The 17,859-nt window shown below is 37.9% G+C and overlaps 1 protein-coding gene across 2 annotated transcripts; it reads right to left on the reverse strand.

Moving 5' to 3' along the window:
• Window positions 1-58: 58 nt before the first annotated feature.
• slc6a7 (solute carrier family 6 member 7) lies at window positions 59-17,712 on the reverse strand. 2 transcript variants are annotated; one of them, XM_061962225.2, is made up of 14 exons: window positions 17,463-17,712; window positions 16,014-16,239; window positions 13,383-13,514; window positions 10,495-10,633; window positions 8,200-8,338; window positions 7,974-8,108; window positions 7,791-7,894; window positions 7,592-7,716; window positions 5,405-5,517; window positions 5,181-5,318; window positions 5,008-5,107; window positions 4,820-4,938; window positions 1,170-1,343; window positions 59-1,059 (listed from the first exon to the last, which is right to left on the reverse strand). In XM_061962225.2, exons 1-14 carry the CDS (start codon window positions 17,520-17,522, stop codon window positions 895-897), a joined length of 1,869 nt encoding a protein of 622 aa, XP_061818209.1. In that variant the 5' UTR covers window positions 17,523-17,712; the 3' UTR covers window positions 59-894. The 2 variants fall into 2 exon arrangements, with proteins under 2 accessions (XP_061818209.1, XP_061818208.1); XM_061962224.2 differs by having other exon boundaries at window positions 10,495-10,696.
• Window positions 17,713-17,859: the final 147 nt, after the last annotated feature.

The raw sequence follows: 17,859 nt of genomic DNA on the forward strand, positions 1-17,859 counted from the left end.
TACTCAAACATAATTTTTCCATGGGATTATTTAAAAAATAACTCATGACAAACGCCAGTAATAAAAAAAATAATACTTTAATTGATTTAGGAATTAGATTTTCAGACGCAGGTAGTGAAATATATAGATTTTTCAAATTCTACTTATTTTTATCAGGACTATGAAAAAGCATCAATTTTCATAAAAATGTCATTATTTCTCCAATTATTTCCTTGCAACCATAGAAAGTAGGGAAACGACATAGACACTACAAGACATTTCATTTGGCAAATGTCTTCAGCTGTTCATATACAAGCACGCACGCACACACACACACGATTTAGAAGGTAAATAGTATGTCTTGTCGGATGCTGATTTGTGTTATCCTCCCCTGATACATCAGTGGGTGTTTTTCTGCATACTTCGCATTCTTAAATAATAATAAAAATCATAAAATGGCCCTCAGAACCAATGTACAGTATAAATAAGAGCTGCAGCAGCAATAACAGTACCCTTAAAGAAAACATTTTAAAACAGTCGGCATAAAAGTCATAATTATGCAGCGGTAAAAGCCAGTGTTTGCACAAGTTAATGGCTTCTTTTTTTGCCAGTGTTCTGAACGTTTGTTCTTTGCCATTAAAGTGCATGGACTAGCCACTGCACACAACTAGACACTTTCAGCAAGCTGAGGTGAAGACAGCAACTTTAAAATGACACTGATTTGGTATGGCGGTGCGGTTCCTTCAATCATGATTCTGATCCATCATGCCATCTTTGTTGAAGTCCTTCCAGCTTGTGCAGTGCTATGGTACGCTAATACTATTGTGTAAGGTGTTAAAACATTTCAACCAGGTTCAATTAAGTCATAAAAAATGTTGTTTGTCAACAACGCAGTTCGTTCATCTGTTATGTTCATTACGCCGTCCCTCCTTCCTCCCACGACATTGCATTGAAATCCATGTCTGTGAGGGTGACTGTGAACGGAGCCTCCACTCGTTGTGCTTCCAGTAGAGCCTGCACTCTCCCTGCGCTGTTGTTCACCCGCCAGGAGTTCAGAGGTCGAATGGAATTCTGGAAACGCTGACAAAAGGAAGAACAAGCATCTTCATTAACCGACTTACATGGATTCACTTTGGTGCAGACAAGCCAGTGACAGGAAGTTGATGACAAAACAGAAGAGTAACACTGACTTCTTTCAGTGTTCCAGTTTCCTTGCAGATGGCGACGATTCCCCAAATGAGAATCTGCAGACAGCAGGTGGCGGCCATGCACACTCCCAGTGCTTTTCCCCAGCGAGGATACACATAGGATCCATATTGGAGGTGTGTGTTGTACATCTCAATGAAGATGTAGGTCAGGATGAACTACAGCCAAAAGGGGAAACCAAACAAAAGTGAGCAAAGGGTGGACATTTAACCCTAGCATACTGTAACATCTTTTTATTTATTTTTAAAATGTATCTAAGTGGGGGGAAAAAATAATTACTTTCTTTATAAACATTTTTTGCTATAATTTTTAAATCCTCTTCTTAAGCTAGAAACAAAAAAGGGAAAGACCACAATTTTATTTCCCCCTTTACTTTCATGTTTTGGAGAGAACCATGATAATGTTGTACTGCTACACCCTGAGTGAGTACACAGTTTTAGTTTTTAACAGCCAGAAGTGGGTAGTGACGCGCTACACACTGACTGCACTTTTGTGGAATGTTAGCCTATCGTTCACAATCATTATGAAAAACATGACAAGGGATGTTTTTTTTTGTTAAAAAAAAAGCATTCTAACTCGTAAATAGACAAAAATAAAAGTCTGCTTACAATGGAGCCAAAGTAAGGTCCTCTATTCCAGTTTTTTTTCAACCTTTTTTGAGCCACGGCACATTTTTTTTCATTGAAAATATCCGGAGATATACCAGCAGAAATCATTAAAAAATTAAACTCAGTTGACAGTAAAAAGTTGTTGTCGCAATTGTTGGATATGACTTCAAACCATAACCAACCATGCATCACTATAGCTCTTGTCTCAAAGTAGGTGTACTGTCACGACCTGTCACATCACACCGTGACTTATTTAGAGTTTTTTGCTGTTTTCTTGTGTGTAGTGTTTTGTTCTTGTCTTGCGCTCCTATTTTGGTGGCTTTTCCTGTTTTGTTTGTGTTTTCCTGTAGCAGTTTCATGTCTTCCTTAAACGCTATTCCCCGCATCTACAATGTTTTAGCTATCAAAACTATTTAAGTTGTTGCTATCCTTCTTTGTGGGGACATTGTTGCTTGTCATGTCATGTCGGATGCACTTTGTGGACGTCGTTTTTGCTCCACAGTAAGTCTTTGCTGTTGTCCAGCATTCTGTTTTTGTTTACTTTGTAGCCAGTTAGGTTTTAGTTTCTTTCTGCATAGCCTTCCCTAAGTTTCAATGCCTTTTCTTAGGGGCACTACCCGTTTGTTTATTTTTGGTTTAAGCATTAGATACGACGACAAACCCTTGTCGTCTCACACAACATGTTCCCGACATCTACAAAGCAATTAACTACCGGCTGCCACCTACTGATATGGAAGAGAATACAACGGTTACTCTGCCGAGCTCTAGACAGCACCGACACTCAACAACGGCACATCATTTGCAGATTATAATTACTGTTTGGCAAAAAATATTTTTAACCCAAATAGATGAAATTACATAATCTCCCACGGCACACCAGACTGTAACTAGTGGTTGAAAAACACTGCTCTATTCCACTCATAAAACTCAATAAATAATCATCCAAAAACGACCAACAATACTCCATTTACATTTTGTAAATATTAACCAAGTATTAGTGATATTGTTATCAGAAGCACTAACGCATACAAACTATTTATAGCAGCGCCATGTTCTAAAGCTTGTATGCCTATGTTGACATTATTGAGTGTTAAGCTGCTTCCTCGCTTTGTGGCTTGAGGACGTTTATTGCAGATCATAAATCATCCCTCTCAACTGGATAGTAGAAGGACGAGGGTGTATTCTGACAAGTTGCTACACTTTGACAGCCAATTTAGACCCGGGAATGGCGAGAATGACGCGAAAAGACACTTGTTTCGAGCCCCCTTTTCTTCGCAAGGATTAAGAGACATTCTTCATCAAAATGGGAATATAACAAGATTCTATCAATCAGCATCCTAATGACAGCAGACCTTGTACAGTGAGTGATGTTTTATTATGTTTATTGGCTCTCATAAAGTCTGTCCGTTAGCAGTAATCAGTGATGTTGTCGAAAAAAGCGAACATTGTGATGCATTTTTTTAATAATGCGCCACGTATGCTTAAAATAATCAAAATATGTAAATATTATTATAAATGTGCCTGTTACTACATTACATGTATACTTAACCTGAGCCTGCTCAGTGGCCTTGTGGTTTGAGTGTCCGTCCTGAGATCGGTAGGTTGTGAGTTCAAAACCCCCGAGTCATACCAAAGACTATAAAAATGGGACACATTGCTTCCCTGCTTAGCACTCAGCATCAAGGGTTGGAATTGGGGGTTAAATCACCAAAAATGATTGCTGAGCTGCTTACTGCTCACCTCACCTCCCAGGGGGTGGAACAAGGGGATGGGTCAAATGCAGAGGGTAATTTCACCACACCTAGTGTGTGTGTGACTATCTGTGGTACTTTAACTTTAACTTAAATCATGTACAGTATATAAAACCTTAATGGAGGTGTTTGGATGTTTTCTTAAGGGCTTTATAGGCAGAATAGAGTGACTCCCATAGGCTCCATTGTAAGCAGACTTTGGATCACATTTATTTACTTTTTAGAATACATAAAATAAAAACATATGTTCTTGTCTTACATAATGATTGTGAATGATAGGTAAAATTCCAAAAAAGTGCAGTTCCCCTTTAAGTAACTTTTTGGATAAATTGTACATTGTGAAGAAAAAAACACTACCGGTACTTTTACTTCATTACATTAAGTTCCATTCCGATTGCTACATTATCGTTATATTTCATTATAATCTGTTGATTACCACTTGAAAAGGCGAATTGTTATGGATAGTCAGAGAGACGTCTTGCAGCGGGCACTGTCATAAGCACAAGTGACTTTTGACTCCATTTCACCAATCAATCGGAGCCTGGCAGTGACATGACGTCATAACTCTTCAATGATTACTTACAAACTATGAGAAATAACATTTACTGTATATTATCCATTTATGTCATCTGTGGCAGTACAAATGTTCACATTTGTTCAAGAATTCTACTTCTAACTAGAGAAAACATGTTGCGCTAAATTGTATATATTTTAGCTGCACATATGTTAGTGTTAGCCCTGTTATAACATCAAAAGTGACTGTAAAATGTGCTAATGATATTTGAATTAATTTTACCAAACTAAAAGAGTTGGGCAGTTACATGACCGCATTGTCGTCTCCACGCTGTAAAAAGTCACACCATTGTTCTCATCAATGTTTACCTTGCATGTTAGGAAAAATAACATTTATATAATGTGCTGTCATCTGTGTCACAACAAATGTTCATGTTTAGTTTACAAGAATTCCATTTCCAACGAGACAACCTGTTGCGGTAAGCTTGTTTATGCAATTTAGTTGTGAATATGCCTACATTAACCTTGTTGTAATGTCATAAGTGACTGTAAAATACATATTTTGTGGTACAGTACATAGCCTTCTGTAGCAGTCTCTCTGACATCTACACACAATCACACATTACACTGTTAAGTTATTTTTAGATGACAACATAGGTTTCATATAATTTTTGTAGTGCAGTAAGTGAAGGTTTTATGGAAAAATAGTTCCTACATCTGTGCATAGTGTGAATTAGTGTCAACGTTTATATATTCACTCACCAAGAGAAGAAACGGCGTAAAAAATACCCAGCATGCTTTGAAGTACAACAAGACTTTACTGCACCAGGGTGGACAGTGGCGGATCATGTCAAGGATGTCCTGGCAAAACTGGTTAATTCCTGAAAACCAATCCCAATCATGACACAGAATATGATGTGGTATAAGATTAAATGAATGAGGTGGTGTACCATAGAAGAAGGAGATGCCGATGCACATAAAGAACGCGATGATGATGAGGCCGAAACTAGTGCTGAAGGAGTCGATGAGAGTGAACCAGTAAATGCCCCCCTATGAAGACAAGGCGTTGGGTGAGTATGGAGAAAGCAAATTGAGGGTGCACAATTAGTAGAATCAAACGTACATCAGTGATCAGCAGGAGACCCATCAGGTAGAAGCAAAAGCAGAGGCCGCCAAGGAACAAGGATTTGTGCTTGGTGTTGCCTCGCAGTTGGGGAAACTCATCCATCACAGCAGTAGTGATGCCCTCTATGTTGCCAAACTAAGCACAACAAGCATCAGACAGAGCAATGTAGGAAATCCGATAAAAACATGAAAGTGTGTGTGTGTGTGTGTGTGGGGGCTTACAAGTGTGTCAACTCCCAGCATGAAAAGCATCAAGAAGAAGAGAATGGACCAGAACGCTGAACCTGGCAGCAGAGCAAGGGCCTCTGGATAAGCGACAAACGCTAGTCCTGGACCTGAAAGAGTCAAACGGAGACAAAAAAAAGGTATTTGAATTTTGGCAATTATCCATCTCTTTGCACAAGGAGGAAGTCTCGAAGCTATAGTTGTGTGACTTAATGCCTAACGACTGGGAGCGTCTGACTATTAAGAAATGCTGTGTCACTGCAAACAAGGTGTAAAAATGCAAACATTACAGGTAAAGCATGGCAAACTTTAACTGAAGGGAAGTATGCATTTCATTCATTCACAAGTGTCTTGACGATAGAAAGAAAACAGACTGCTGGCGCTCATAAAAATTATACAAGCAAAATACTCAATGCACACGTGTACAATGTTTTGACAAAGAAGTGTGAGCATCAGTACACCTCATCCTAAATGAGCTGTAAGCATGCTTCAACTTGTGCAGTACAATTTGTTTTATGAAAAGCAAATGTGAGTAGATATCCCACTGTTAAATATACAGTATATTCACAGTATAGTGGCACATTTTAAAATATAATGTTATAGTCAAACTTTTTAAAATATACAGTATATTCATACTACACAGGCATTAAAAAAAATAGATGGTATATTCATACAGAAGTAGCACTTTTTAATAATAATAATAATAATAATAATTTATTTATATATATAAATATATATATATACATATATATATATATACATACATATACACACATACATACATATATACTGTACACATATACACACAAACACTGTATACATATATAATCATATACATACATATACACACAAATATACATATCCACACACACACACATATATATGTATTGTGTGTGTGTGTGTGTATATATATATATATATATATATATATATATATATATATATATATATATATATATATATACACATACATACATACATACATACACACAGTATATATACACACACATATATATACACACACATATATATACATACATACGGTACATACATACATACATATATATATATATATATATATATATATATATATATACATACATACATGTATTCACAGTATATTCATACTTCAGGAACACTTAAAATAAAGTATACAGTATATTCATACTGCAGGAGCACCTTTTTCCTCAGTGCACTTTAGTTTCATGCAACAAAATTCTAAAACACGAAAAAATATTTGTTACTTAAGCATTCTTAAAAAACAATAGTTGTATAATCATTGAACGTCTACTAGCTATTATTTTTTATAGACTTGATAGCATCATTCATTCCAATAACAGTATTATAATATAGTATATTTGGTGGTTGGTACAAACAAAATCAATAATAAATGACAAATGAAGTGGAAATTATGTAATAATATAAGTAAATACATGTATTCAGTTTTTAATGCAACATGTTTTATAAAGGAAACATCATCACTCTTATTTGATCATTTCAGTATAATTTTATCTGACAATAATCATATCAGCTTAAGTATTGCCTGGATTTTGTCCAAATGAATGGATAAAGCTCGGTATGTGTGGTCATGTGACCTTTACCTTGACCTCATCAAACTGTGCCGTGCTGCGCAGAGCAACAAACTTGCCATGTGTAAGTGTGTGTAAATATGCAATTTGCAATGGCTGTAAAGGGACAGCTATTAGGGGTGGTCCGATCCAATATTGATATTGGTTTGATATCAGCAAAAAAAGAAGTGTCTGATTATGCATCTAAAATCTCGGATACAAGCAGTTCATTGCAGATTCCGCTTTATCATTTCTATCCAGCAGCGTCTGGATCCCGTAGGCAGAGCCCATGTGATAACAACAGCCTATCACCTGATCACACCTTTTCTAACATTCTAGGAAACAACATTTAATGAAATATGTATATATGCTGATATTGTATTGGATCAATATCAGTATCGGCCAATATAAAAAATTACAATATCAGTAATACATTGGAAGTAAAAAACTTGTATTAGGACTCCCCTATCTGCTCCCCAGAGTTCGGTAAAAAAGCCAATAGCGACATGTTATTTATTGTTTGTCTTGTATTTTAACTAAGAGTTGCCACTTGTAATTTTGTCATGTTTAATGATAAAGCATTCTGGTCTATCTCTAACTTCAATGTGATACCGACCTGAATCTGCCACATTCTCAACTGGCACTCCTTTCCTCCACGCCATGTGGCCAAGGACTGAGAATATAGCAAATCCTGCAAAGAAGCTGGAGCAGCAGTTTCCTGTGGTGATAATTATTGTATCCCTGAAATCAACGGAACAAAGTTTAGGGAATGAAAGCCCTTCTTGCCTGCACGCTGCACTAGAGAGGGGACTAACCTGATGACATTGTTGTCAAACTTATTATAGGAGGCCATGGAGAGCAGCCCTCCAACCCCTATACCCAACGAATAGAAGATCTGGGAGGCTGCATCGTTCCAGACCTGGTATAAATAATCTGCAGTTATTTTGAAAGACATTAAAAACATTGTATTTATTAAGTTCATATTCTATCAAAGGTACCTGTGCACTGGATAATCGTCCCCAGTCGGGTGTGAGGTAGAAAGCAATGCCCTGAAGAGAGCCCTCAAGTGTAGCACCTCTGATGATCAAAACAATCAGGACAAAGTAAGGGAAAGTCGCGGTGACATAAACCACCTGAAACCACAGAGCAAAGGTAGGCCATTAGCAGAATTGAAGCAAAGTGTGAGGTTACTTCATTGTGTTCGCTTAAAGTTATGTAACTAACCTTGCCAGAACTGTGGATGCCTTTCAGCGTACATAGGAAGACGAGGATCCAGGCAGCAAGGAGGCACAGGGCAAGAGGCCACCGGACTGGGCCTGGGTCATGAAGTCCCTCGCTGTTCACTACACCCAGCACACGCTCACTGGAAGATAAACATGAACACATGAGACAAAAAAAGAAGCTAATGGAAAGGCTTACCCATTAATATAGCTAGTTACGCCATGATAAGCGAAGTGCCTACGTGTCGGTCACTTTTCTATTTAAGGTAATGCAATCTAATGTGAAAATAAATCATAACTTCCTTTTACTCAATTCCTTTTTTTGCAGTTTACCAAATGTCAAAACATGTGCAAATAGGGCCCCATTCTCCTGTTTGCGTTAAGTGTTTTTCTGCACGCGTACAACTGTGCACGTTTCTCTTGCTCGTATTCTCCCACCCAGCCTGCGGACACGCCCACCCCACCAACGAAAGTGAGGCACAAATGCATAAGTCGTAAATGAAAATGGCCTCATCAATAATGAGCGGATGTTGCCATGACGCAGTTTTCTTGGCTGTGTGAAAATAAAACACCATGTTTAATGATTAACACTTGTGAATGTCATTGAAATCCAAGAAAAGGATAACACTTTAATTGTGACAAAGTCGTTTCCATCTACTGGATGTGGGTCGTCATAGTGATGTACGCTACAACAGCTTCTTCTTCCTGGCTGGATGTAAATAATAATCCATAGATGAACATTTGTTTTATTTAGTGTAACCACCCTGATGTTATGTGCGATGTTCAGGAGCCTAAAACTGTTTGTGAAGCCGTGACGCGTCAGAGGGTCTTGCGTTGACAGCTGTGGTGTGTGGGTTAGTGAGTTGGGAGCTGAAAGTTTGACATTGATTGTCAAATAATCAATCAATTAATTTATTAAATGTTTCAGTTATTATGTTTACTACATTGTTGGTGATCGGTTCAATACAACGACTGTTGATCACCTCCTCGTCTCGTTTATAGCGTCTGATAGACGATACAGTACTGTACATGCTGTATTTATTTTTCATCATATAGTTGCATAGTTCAATGATGGTCTCATGGTGCAGGCAAAATAGTCCCAGGATATCCAAACGCAGCAAATATATGCATGGTGGCGCCCTCCTTCGCTTCCACTTACCCAGAGACACAGCCAGGTAAATGATGGGCATTTTCGTTTTTGACAACATTACATCCAAACTTCAAGTGCAATATAAAGTTTTACCTTCAAGGGCGCGGTACCTAAGCGCATAGAAAAAAAAAAAGTGCTTAAATTGATGGTGTAAAATGTGCAAGCTCAAAATGGGCAGGGAATGCCCACATTTGGATTGTAACAACATCTCGGTTGGAACTAGGGCTGAAAATCTTTGGGTGTCCCACGATTCGATTCAATATCGATTCTTGGGGTCACGATTCGATTATAAATCGATTTTTTCGATTCAACGCGATTCTCGATTCAAAAACGATATTTTTACGATTCAAAACAATTCTCTATTCATTCAATACATAGGATTTCAGCAGGATCTACCCCAGTCTGCTGACATGCAAGCAGAGTACCGGTAGTAGATTTTTGTAAAAAGCTTTTATAATTGTAAAGGACAATGTTTTATCAACTGATTGCAATAATGTAAATTTGTTTTAACTATTAAATTAACCAAAATAATGACTTATTTTGTCTTTGTGAAAATATTAGACACAATGTGTTGTCAAGCTTATGAGATGTGATGCAAGTGTAAGCCACTGTGACACTATTGTTTTTTTTATAAATGTCTAATGATAATGTCAATGAGGGATTTTTAATCACTGCTATGTTGAAATTGTTACTAATATTGATACTGTTGTTGATAATATTCATTTTTGTTTCACTACATTTGGATTGTTCTGTGTCGTGTTTTTGTGTCCTCTCAATTGCTCTGTTTATTGCAGTTCTGAGTGTTGCTGGGTCGGGTTTGGGTTTGGAATTTGATTGCATTGTTATGGTATTGCTGTGTATTATTTTTTTGGATTGATTAATAAAAAAATAAAAATAAATTTAAAAAAAATAATTAAAAAAAAAATCGATTTTTGAAAAATGAGAATCGATACTGAATCGTACAACGTGAGAATCGTGATTTGAATTCGAATCGATTTTTTCCCACACCCCTAGTTGGAACAGCACTCTACCCCTAGTGTGTCACATGAAAATTTTGATGGAAAAAAAAATATTTTTGTGTATTGTCTGTTAATATTTCTGAGGAAGGACATATGGATACTGTAGTGTTTGCTGAATCATTCCACCTACTTCCAGAAGATCTCAGAGGGGCTGAGGAGTTTTCCACTAGAGCTATTGCTCGTATCACAGACAGCAGCGTTGGCAACAGCGTCACATGACCAAGGCAGCGGGCTTTGGAAAGAGCTGCCCAGGTAATAAAATGTCCACGCTATAATGACATTGTAATATAAACACACCAGCACGGCCACACACAGCATCCCAATGCCGATACCTGCAAAATGGAAAAGAGCCTTTAAGTGTTGAGCTCAAAGTATTATGTAATACAATGCTACACAACAGTACAGGAATTAATCTAATCCACTTGTTATCTTTCTATAGCGGTTTAGCAATTATTAAACATGTATAGTATTGTTTTGATTTTTTTTACGCCACGTCCGGCTCATTAAATATGCCTGGTGGTGGTGGTCAAGCATTGTCTGTTCTCAATGGGTACTGGGCGCCATATAGCATTTCTTGAAGTAAAATACCCCTATGTTGTGTTGTTTTCGGCTGTACGAACCATTCAAATCGCGTAAAGGATAAACTCTTCAGAGTTCCTTGAGAGGTAATCAAGAAGGGTGGAAGAGTGCAAGATTTTACTAAAGACGGCGACAAAAGTTTGCACTGACCACTTCATTAAAGGTTTGTTAGATGTATTTTTAATTTACTTTACTTGTTTAGTATTCTGCGATGAGGTGGCGACTTGTCCAGGGTGTACCCCGCCTTCCGCCCGGTTGTAGCTGAGATAGGCTCCAGCGCCCCCCGCGACCCCAAAAGGGAATAAGCGGTAGGAAATGGATGGATGGGGATGGATGTTTAGTATTTCCCATTAAAGTATTATCTTGATATCATTTTTATTTTACTTTTTAACTAACAGAAGCCATAAAGTCAGAGTCGATACGTTTTCAGCAAAGGTACTTCTATGTCTCCCCTCTTGTTTATTTTGTACACAAATGTGTCAGAGTACATATGACAACAGGACAAAAATCAAATATGGTGTCAGCGGTCAGGTGCTAATTTGTTTACATGGACGCGTCCTCGAAAGATGCAAAGTTAAATCATGAAATGCAACCTAACCTGACCAAAAACGATGTATATTTATCCGGGAGAGTGTTGATACCAATTTTCTTATCCCAGCCACACACGAAGCAGTGGTAGACATCCATGCTTTTCCAAGTTTTCATCGGTTTTGTTGTGTAAAACGACATCGCAGCACAAGATAGTTCGATATGTCTGGGAATTCCACCGATGGATAATCCTTGATATCACTCGACAAATCTTTTTTTGACAAAGCACCAGGATCTATTCCATTGCATAGTTGGATTATTTGCCAATATTTGCTTTTGTCAGCAAGGACCGGGTGTGATGCGCAGCGCCATTTTTGTGAAGACCGGAAATGTGTGACTGGTGGGAAAAAGAGACCTTTAGACCTGTTTGCTTGTGTTTGAAAGAGAGGCAAGACTGTTGGCGATAAAAAAGTGCCCCTCAAGTTTCTGTCTGCTATCCTTCCTTTCTGCTGAGCTTGTACTCTATCTTACCAGAAGAAAACTTTGGCCCCGTTTACACTGCACACCAAATCTGATTTTTTGCCTTCAAGTGACACAGACCTGTTTTTTTTGCCAGTCTAAACGCTCCAAAGTGCTTCAAATCTGATCTTTTGGCATCAGATTCAGATCACATTAGGAGGTAGTCCTGAATCCAATTGGAATCTGATCTTTTCAAATGTGATTTCAGTCTAAACACAATGCGACCTGAATGTGACTCGTATATGACTTTTTCATCAGCTTTGGGCGAGCTGCGTCATTCGTGTGTGCTGGGAAAGACACACTTGCCAGCGGAAGTGGATATTTCCTCACAACATCCTGTTTCGGTGAGCAAAGGCTAATTAAGACGACAGCATTTTCGTTGCATCACTTGTCAAAAGTGCGCAAATAATAGGTTGTATGTAATATATGAATATGTATTTTAAATCCAAAGAAATAGCGATTGTTAAAGGACTGGAATTGACGCTGTGGCGTAATGGCTTACGGTACATGTAAGTTGAAAAATAAAGCTCCCTTTCTTTTCACTTAATCGAAGTGCGCATACAAGTGATGTCGAGGCAACATTGGGGCCTGTGCCCGTTTACACTGGAGTGTGATGAAGATTACATTTTACTTGCAGTTTAAACAGTCAGCTGGAAAAGATCAGATTAAAAAAAAATCTAATTTAGGCCACTTTGGCCTGCAGTGTAAACGTAGTCTAAATAAAATAGTTTTTAATGAGACTTTTGAAGGCCCTTGGAAATCCTGAGGCCCCAGGCAACTGCCTGTGTTTGCCTAATGGTAAATCTGTCCCTGCCTGTGGCAACACTTATTTTACCAGAACACTTAGAGGAATTTTTACAATAACGTATCGCTGAGATTCATCAAACCAGATGTTTATATTCCATAGTGAAACTCTTGGCTCATGCAAAATTTGAAAATTAAATGTATTTTTTTAATTATACAGTTTATATATAGTTACGGAGCTATTGGCATATCACATGTTTCATATTTCTAACCGTATTGTACAAATAATGTCAGATTCAGAAAATAAATGCTTTCTGGTATTTTTTTCACATAACAAAAATCAGATATCTTACCTGGGGAGTATTCATGTTTAACATTGCTATGAAATGGAACAAACCCCTACACCTCTTTGTCCACAATTTATCACATATGCAATTTGATTTAATATATTAACACTAAAATACTTTCTGTATTAAGTATTATTTTTAAAACAACTACAGTAACACGTAACTGCAGTATATTAAATTAGCACGAGAGTAAAGGATGGGTGACAATAATAAAGACCTTATATTGGCAAATAGAGTATATATCTAAAAGACTTAGAGTGTCAGTGACTCTGACATAACTGGTAGAAGAGGTGGTCATCACCTTTTAGCAGAGGACAGCATTTCCACACGGTGATGGGTCCGGCTGCTCCATACTGTCCTAGAGAGAGCTCCATGAGGAAGAGCGGCACACCAATAACGAAGACCATGAGGAAGTAAGGGATAAGAAAAACACCTGAAAGAGTACAAGGAGGTCAGGACGAGGAAACCACTTGCAGGGTGAGTGTGAGTAGGTGGCCTGTTATACTAGGCAGCTACACTATAAGTATCCATAATCTAGTACGAAAGGCTCCATCAAAAGATAATAATGCTCAGCGTTTGTAATTGGGGTAATAGTCTAACTCTGTTATTATTGTAGTTGGCCCCCAGTGAGCCACTGTTATGGTTATGGTGTCAGTTTATTTTGAACATGCATACAATTACAATACGATTCATCAAATGTTTCCAGTATCTCATTACAGCATGTCTGAAAAGGAGAAGGAAGAAACAGTGCTTATTTAATTCTACCCCTTTTTGTTTCATAGCAATTTCTTCGTTTGTACTCTATCTGAAACACAACGGTGAATATATAAATTAATAAAAGTTCTAATAAAATAAATAGTCAAGTAAATTATGATTAACATAATGAGATGAATAAGATTATCTCATTTTTCAAAGATGGTTAAAATATTAGGATTCTTCTTTTTTATACTTTGTAAAAACTTTGAATTTGAACAGTTTCTTAAACTCGATCATATTGTACATTCTTTGACTTATTTGCTTAGTCCATTTCATAATTTAGCTCCACATACTGATATGCTAAGTAGGTCTTAAGTGTTGTACCGGTATGTGCTAAGAAGAATTGATGTGCATTCTTTTAAGCAGGTTATAGTTTGTTTTGTACATATCTTTAGCGGTTTGCAAATGCACAAAATCATTTAATAAAACATTTTTTGATTCAATAAATAAAGGCTTTGGGTGTTCTCGATAGCCAACGTTATGTATTATTCTAACTGATCCTTTTTGTAACACAGTTAGTGATAGAAGTGTGCTTTTATAGTTATTTCCCCATATTTCTACACAACAACTCACATATGGTAAAACTGGCGAGCAGTAAAGAATATGGAGTGAGTTTTGGTCCACAACATATTTAGCTTTATTCATTATTGAAATGTTTCTCGCTACCTAAGCTCTGATTTTCCTATTCCTTTCCAGATGTGCTGAAATTAATCAACTGAAAATATGTGATGCATTACCTTGTAGTTGTATTGTAAGGATATTCAAAATAAGCTAAAAACTGAAAAAAAACAAAAAAAAACTTATGTTGTATATTTTTAAAATAGGATTCCAATTCCTTTTATCACCTATTACTATGCCACCCAAATTTTTTTTTTACCCTTTCTATGTCTACTCAGTCTATTTGTATTTGTGTATGACTTTTTCTTTCGCTGTTACTGAATAGCATTATTAAGATTCAAGGATCGTCTGTTATTGTCAAACCATCTCTTTAATTTGTTTAATTATTTTGTAATTATTTGTATTAGCTTTGTGTGGTCTCTATTGAACAAAACACAGTTGGGTCATCTGCAAATAGTACAAACTTTAAGTCCTTTGTAAATGTACAAATATTGTTTATTTAGCGATTGAAAAATTCTGGACCCAGTATTGATCTGTGGGGTACTCCGCAAGATATATTTAGCATTGGCGACGTGTGTTTGCCTAGCTTCATGTATTGCTTCCGGTTAGTTAAGTAGCTTCTTATCCATTTCAAGACCAGCCATCTGATGCCATACCTTTCTAAATTTGTTAATTGAAATGTTATGGGTAATTGTATCACATGCTTTTGTTAGATCCATAAACACTGCAGCTGTACACTATTTACCATCCATTACAATGGCAATCTCTTCCGTTATTTTGACTAATGCCATCGATGCTGACTCTGTATCTGTATTGTCGGTCTACAAGTTTTCAGCATTTATTCATGAATTTGTCCAATCGGTTTTTCAACAATTTTAAAATGATTTTAGAAAACTGTGGAAGTAAGGAAAGAGGTCTGTAGTTTGTAAACTAGTGTTTGTCTCCAGTCTTATAAAATGGTACAACTTTTGCTATTTTCATTTTGTTTGGGAATTTGCCTGTTTGAAATGATAGGTTGCTAATATGTTACATTTTCTGAAATCTCTTCAATAACCTTTTTATCATTTCCATATCAATTCCATTACAATCAGTTTAAATCTTGGATTTACATTTCTTCACAACTTTGATTATTTACTCTTCTGTCACTGTTCCTTCACAACTAATGTCTGATGCTGGGCTGACAGTGTCAATCAAAATTGAGCATATCTTTGGAAAGGCCAAATTCTGACACACTTTTTCCATATTTGATATTATTAGGTTGTGTTCCAGTGGCTCTGTATGTTTTTTTGGCTGTAGAACGTACTCAAGTGGCAAAATGTTATTATCTAGGTGAAGTTGTATATGCGATCCGACACATCAAAGAAAGTACGGTACTTATTTAATTAGTGGATGACTTGTGATCAATCACCGTAGTAGAAAGCATGACAGGCTGCCAGCCAAGATGAACACAAGCAGAAAGTACATCCAGAACAAAGAGTGCCTTGTTCAAAGACATTTTTTACAGTATTGTACATATACAGGTATGTGAGGCCTGCAAACATGATTGGAAACCTCTTACCTCCTCCGTTGCGATAGCAGAGGTAGGGGAACCGCCATACGTTCCCTAATCCCACACAGTATCCCAGGCAGGAGAGCAGAAACTCGTATTTCCCACCCCATTGCCCCCTTTGGGCAATCACGTTTGGGACGGGCACTGGACTTTGGACTTCAGATTCACGCTGGTCCTGGGATACAGTCGTGTGGCTTAGGCCATTTTGGGCATATCCGTTCGAATGAGTTGAATTCTACAAGTCAACGACATAAAAGTTAGAGACAATAAAACATAGAAACACTATGGACAAGACAAAACAATTGTAGTTTATTCGGTTTTCTGTTCCCACTGCTCCACACTGTATATGAAGACACACAATTAGCGGCTAGCCACTTGTCAGCCAGGGGACTAGAAAATAAACATAGTGTCAACCACAGGAGATTGGCGTTTGTGATCGACATGAAAGGTCATTATTCGGCAATGGCAATCACGCGCTTTTTGTGAGTGTGAATGTTGTCTATCTGTGTTGACCATGCGATGAGGTGGCGACTTGTCCAGGCTGTACCCTGCCTTCCGCCAGTGTGCAGCTGGGATAGGCTCCACCACCAGCTAGCAGCGATCGTTTATTTTTTCCTCTTGCCTGGACTATTAACATGGAGGATTACATATCTAAAATAAAACAGTTTTCTAAACTGGTCTTTCAATCGAAGCAGGAGGTAATAATTAAAGGAAGATCTCCATCGAGACAGAGAGACTTTTAAAACTGAAGAAAGATAAAGAAGACTTCTATAAACAAGTCATCGATGCTTTTGTTCAAAAGGAGCAGCGCATGGACTTTATTTATAAGTAAAGGTAAGACCTTTTTTTTTTTTTTATTAAATGTGCTTTTTTGTGTGCTACAGTTTGTATGTGTAAAGTTAAAGTTAAGTTAAAGTACCAATGATTGTCACACACACACACTAGGTGTGGTGAAATGTGTCCTCTGCATTTGACCCATCCCCTTGGTCACCCCCTGGGAGGTGAGGGGAGCAGTGGGCAGCAGCGGCGCCGCGCCCGTGAATCATTTTTGGTGATTTAACCCCCTATTCCAACCCTTGATGTTAAGTGCCAAGCAGGGAAGAATGCTGGTATGAGCTTTTAAACATAACCCGTTAACTGCTGCCAATCAAATGGTGAATAAGATACTCTTTAGGATGTTTGTAAATCTGACTGTGATGAAGTCAGTGCCCCACCAGCCATGAACCTCACCGCACGTCACTGATATATATATATATTTGAGGTAGATAGATATATTTGTCTCGATCCGTCCATCTCTCGTAGCGAGGAAACTAAACGGACAGGTTTGACCACTAATTTCCCTACTTTGGTTTTGCTGTGTGAGCGAGGCACCCGGCGAGCTCACTCCCAACGTATGAACTTGTATCCTTAAAAATATACAATAGTTCAGGAGAGAACACCAACAACAACTCGATCTACCTGGGTGACGTTGGCCAAATACGGGCTGCCGCGTTCGCCTCTTCCCCCGTCGTCCTTCATATCAAATTCCACCCCCTGCGTCACAGGTGGAACTTTTCTCCTCGATGAATGGTTCCACACCCTACACAATTACTCCGGAAGCTCTTCTCTGAGACACGCCGTGGCGCCGCTGTCCAAGTTATGCTGTTAGGAAAGAGTGTCGTGACAAGTTAAGGGGCCATAGAGAGAAAACAGGCAAATGGGGGCGGGGCCAAAGGGGAAACAGGGCGCAGGTGCAGCACAGAGACTCCTCCCTCAAATTTTGTTTGCTATGACGTCATTGGGCCGGCAAATAGATGGCTTTTGTTTATTTGCGGTATTATGACACGCCTTAATAACACCTGAGGTTTTACTGTTG

Source organism: Nerophis lumbriciformis, linkage group LG09 (genome assembly GCF_033978685.3).
Source record: "Nerophis lumbriciformis linkage group LG09, RoL_Nlum_v2.1, whole genome shotgun sequence".
Lineage (NCBI taxonomy): Eukaryota > Metazoa > Chordata > Actinopteri > Syngnathiformes > Syngnathidae > Nerophis > Nerophis lumbriciformis.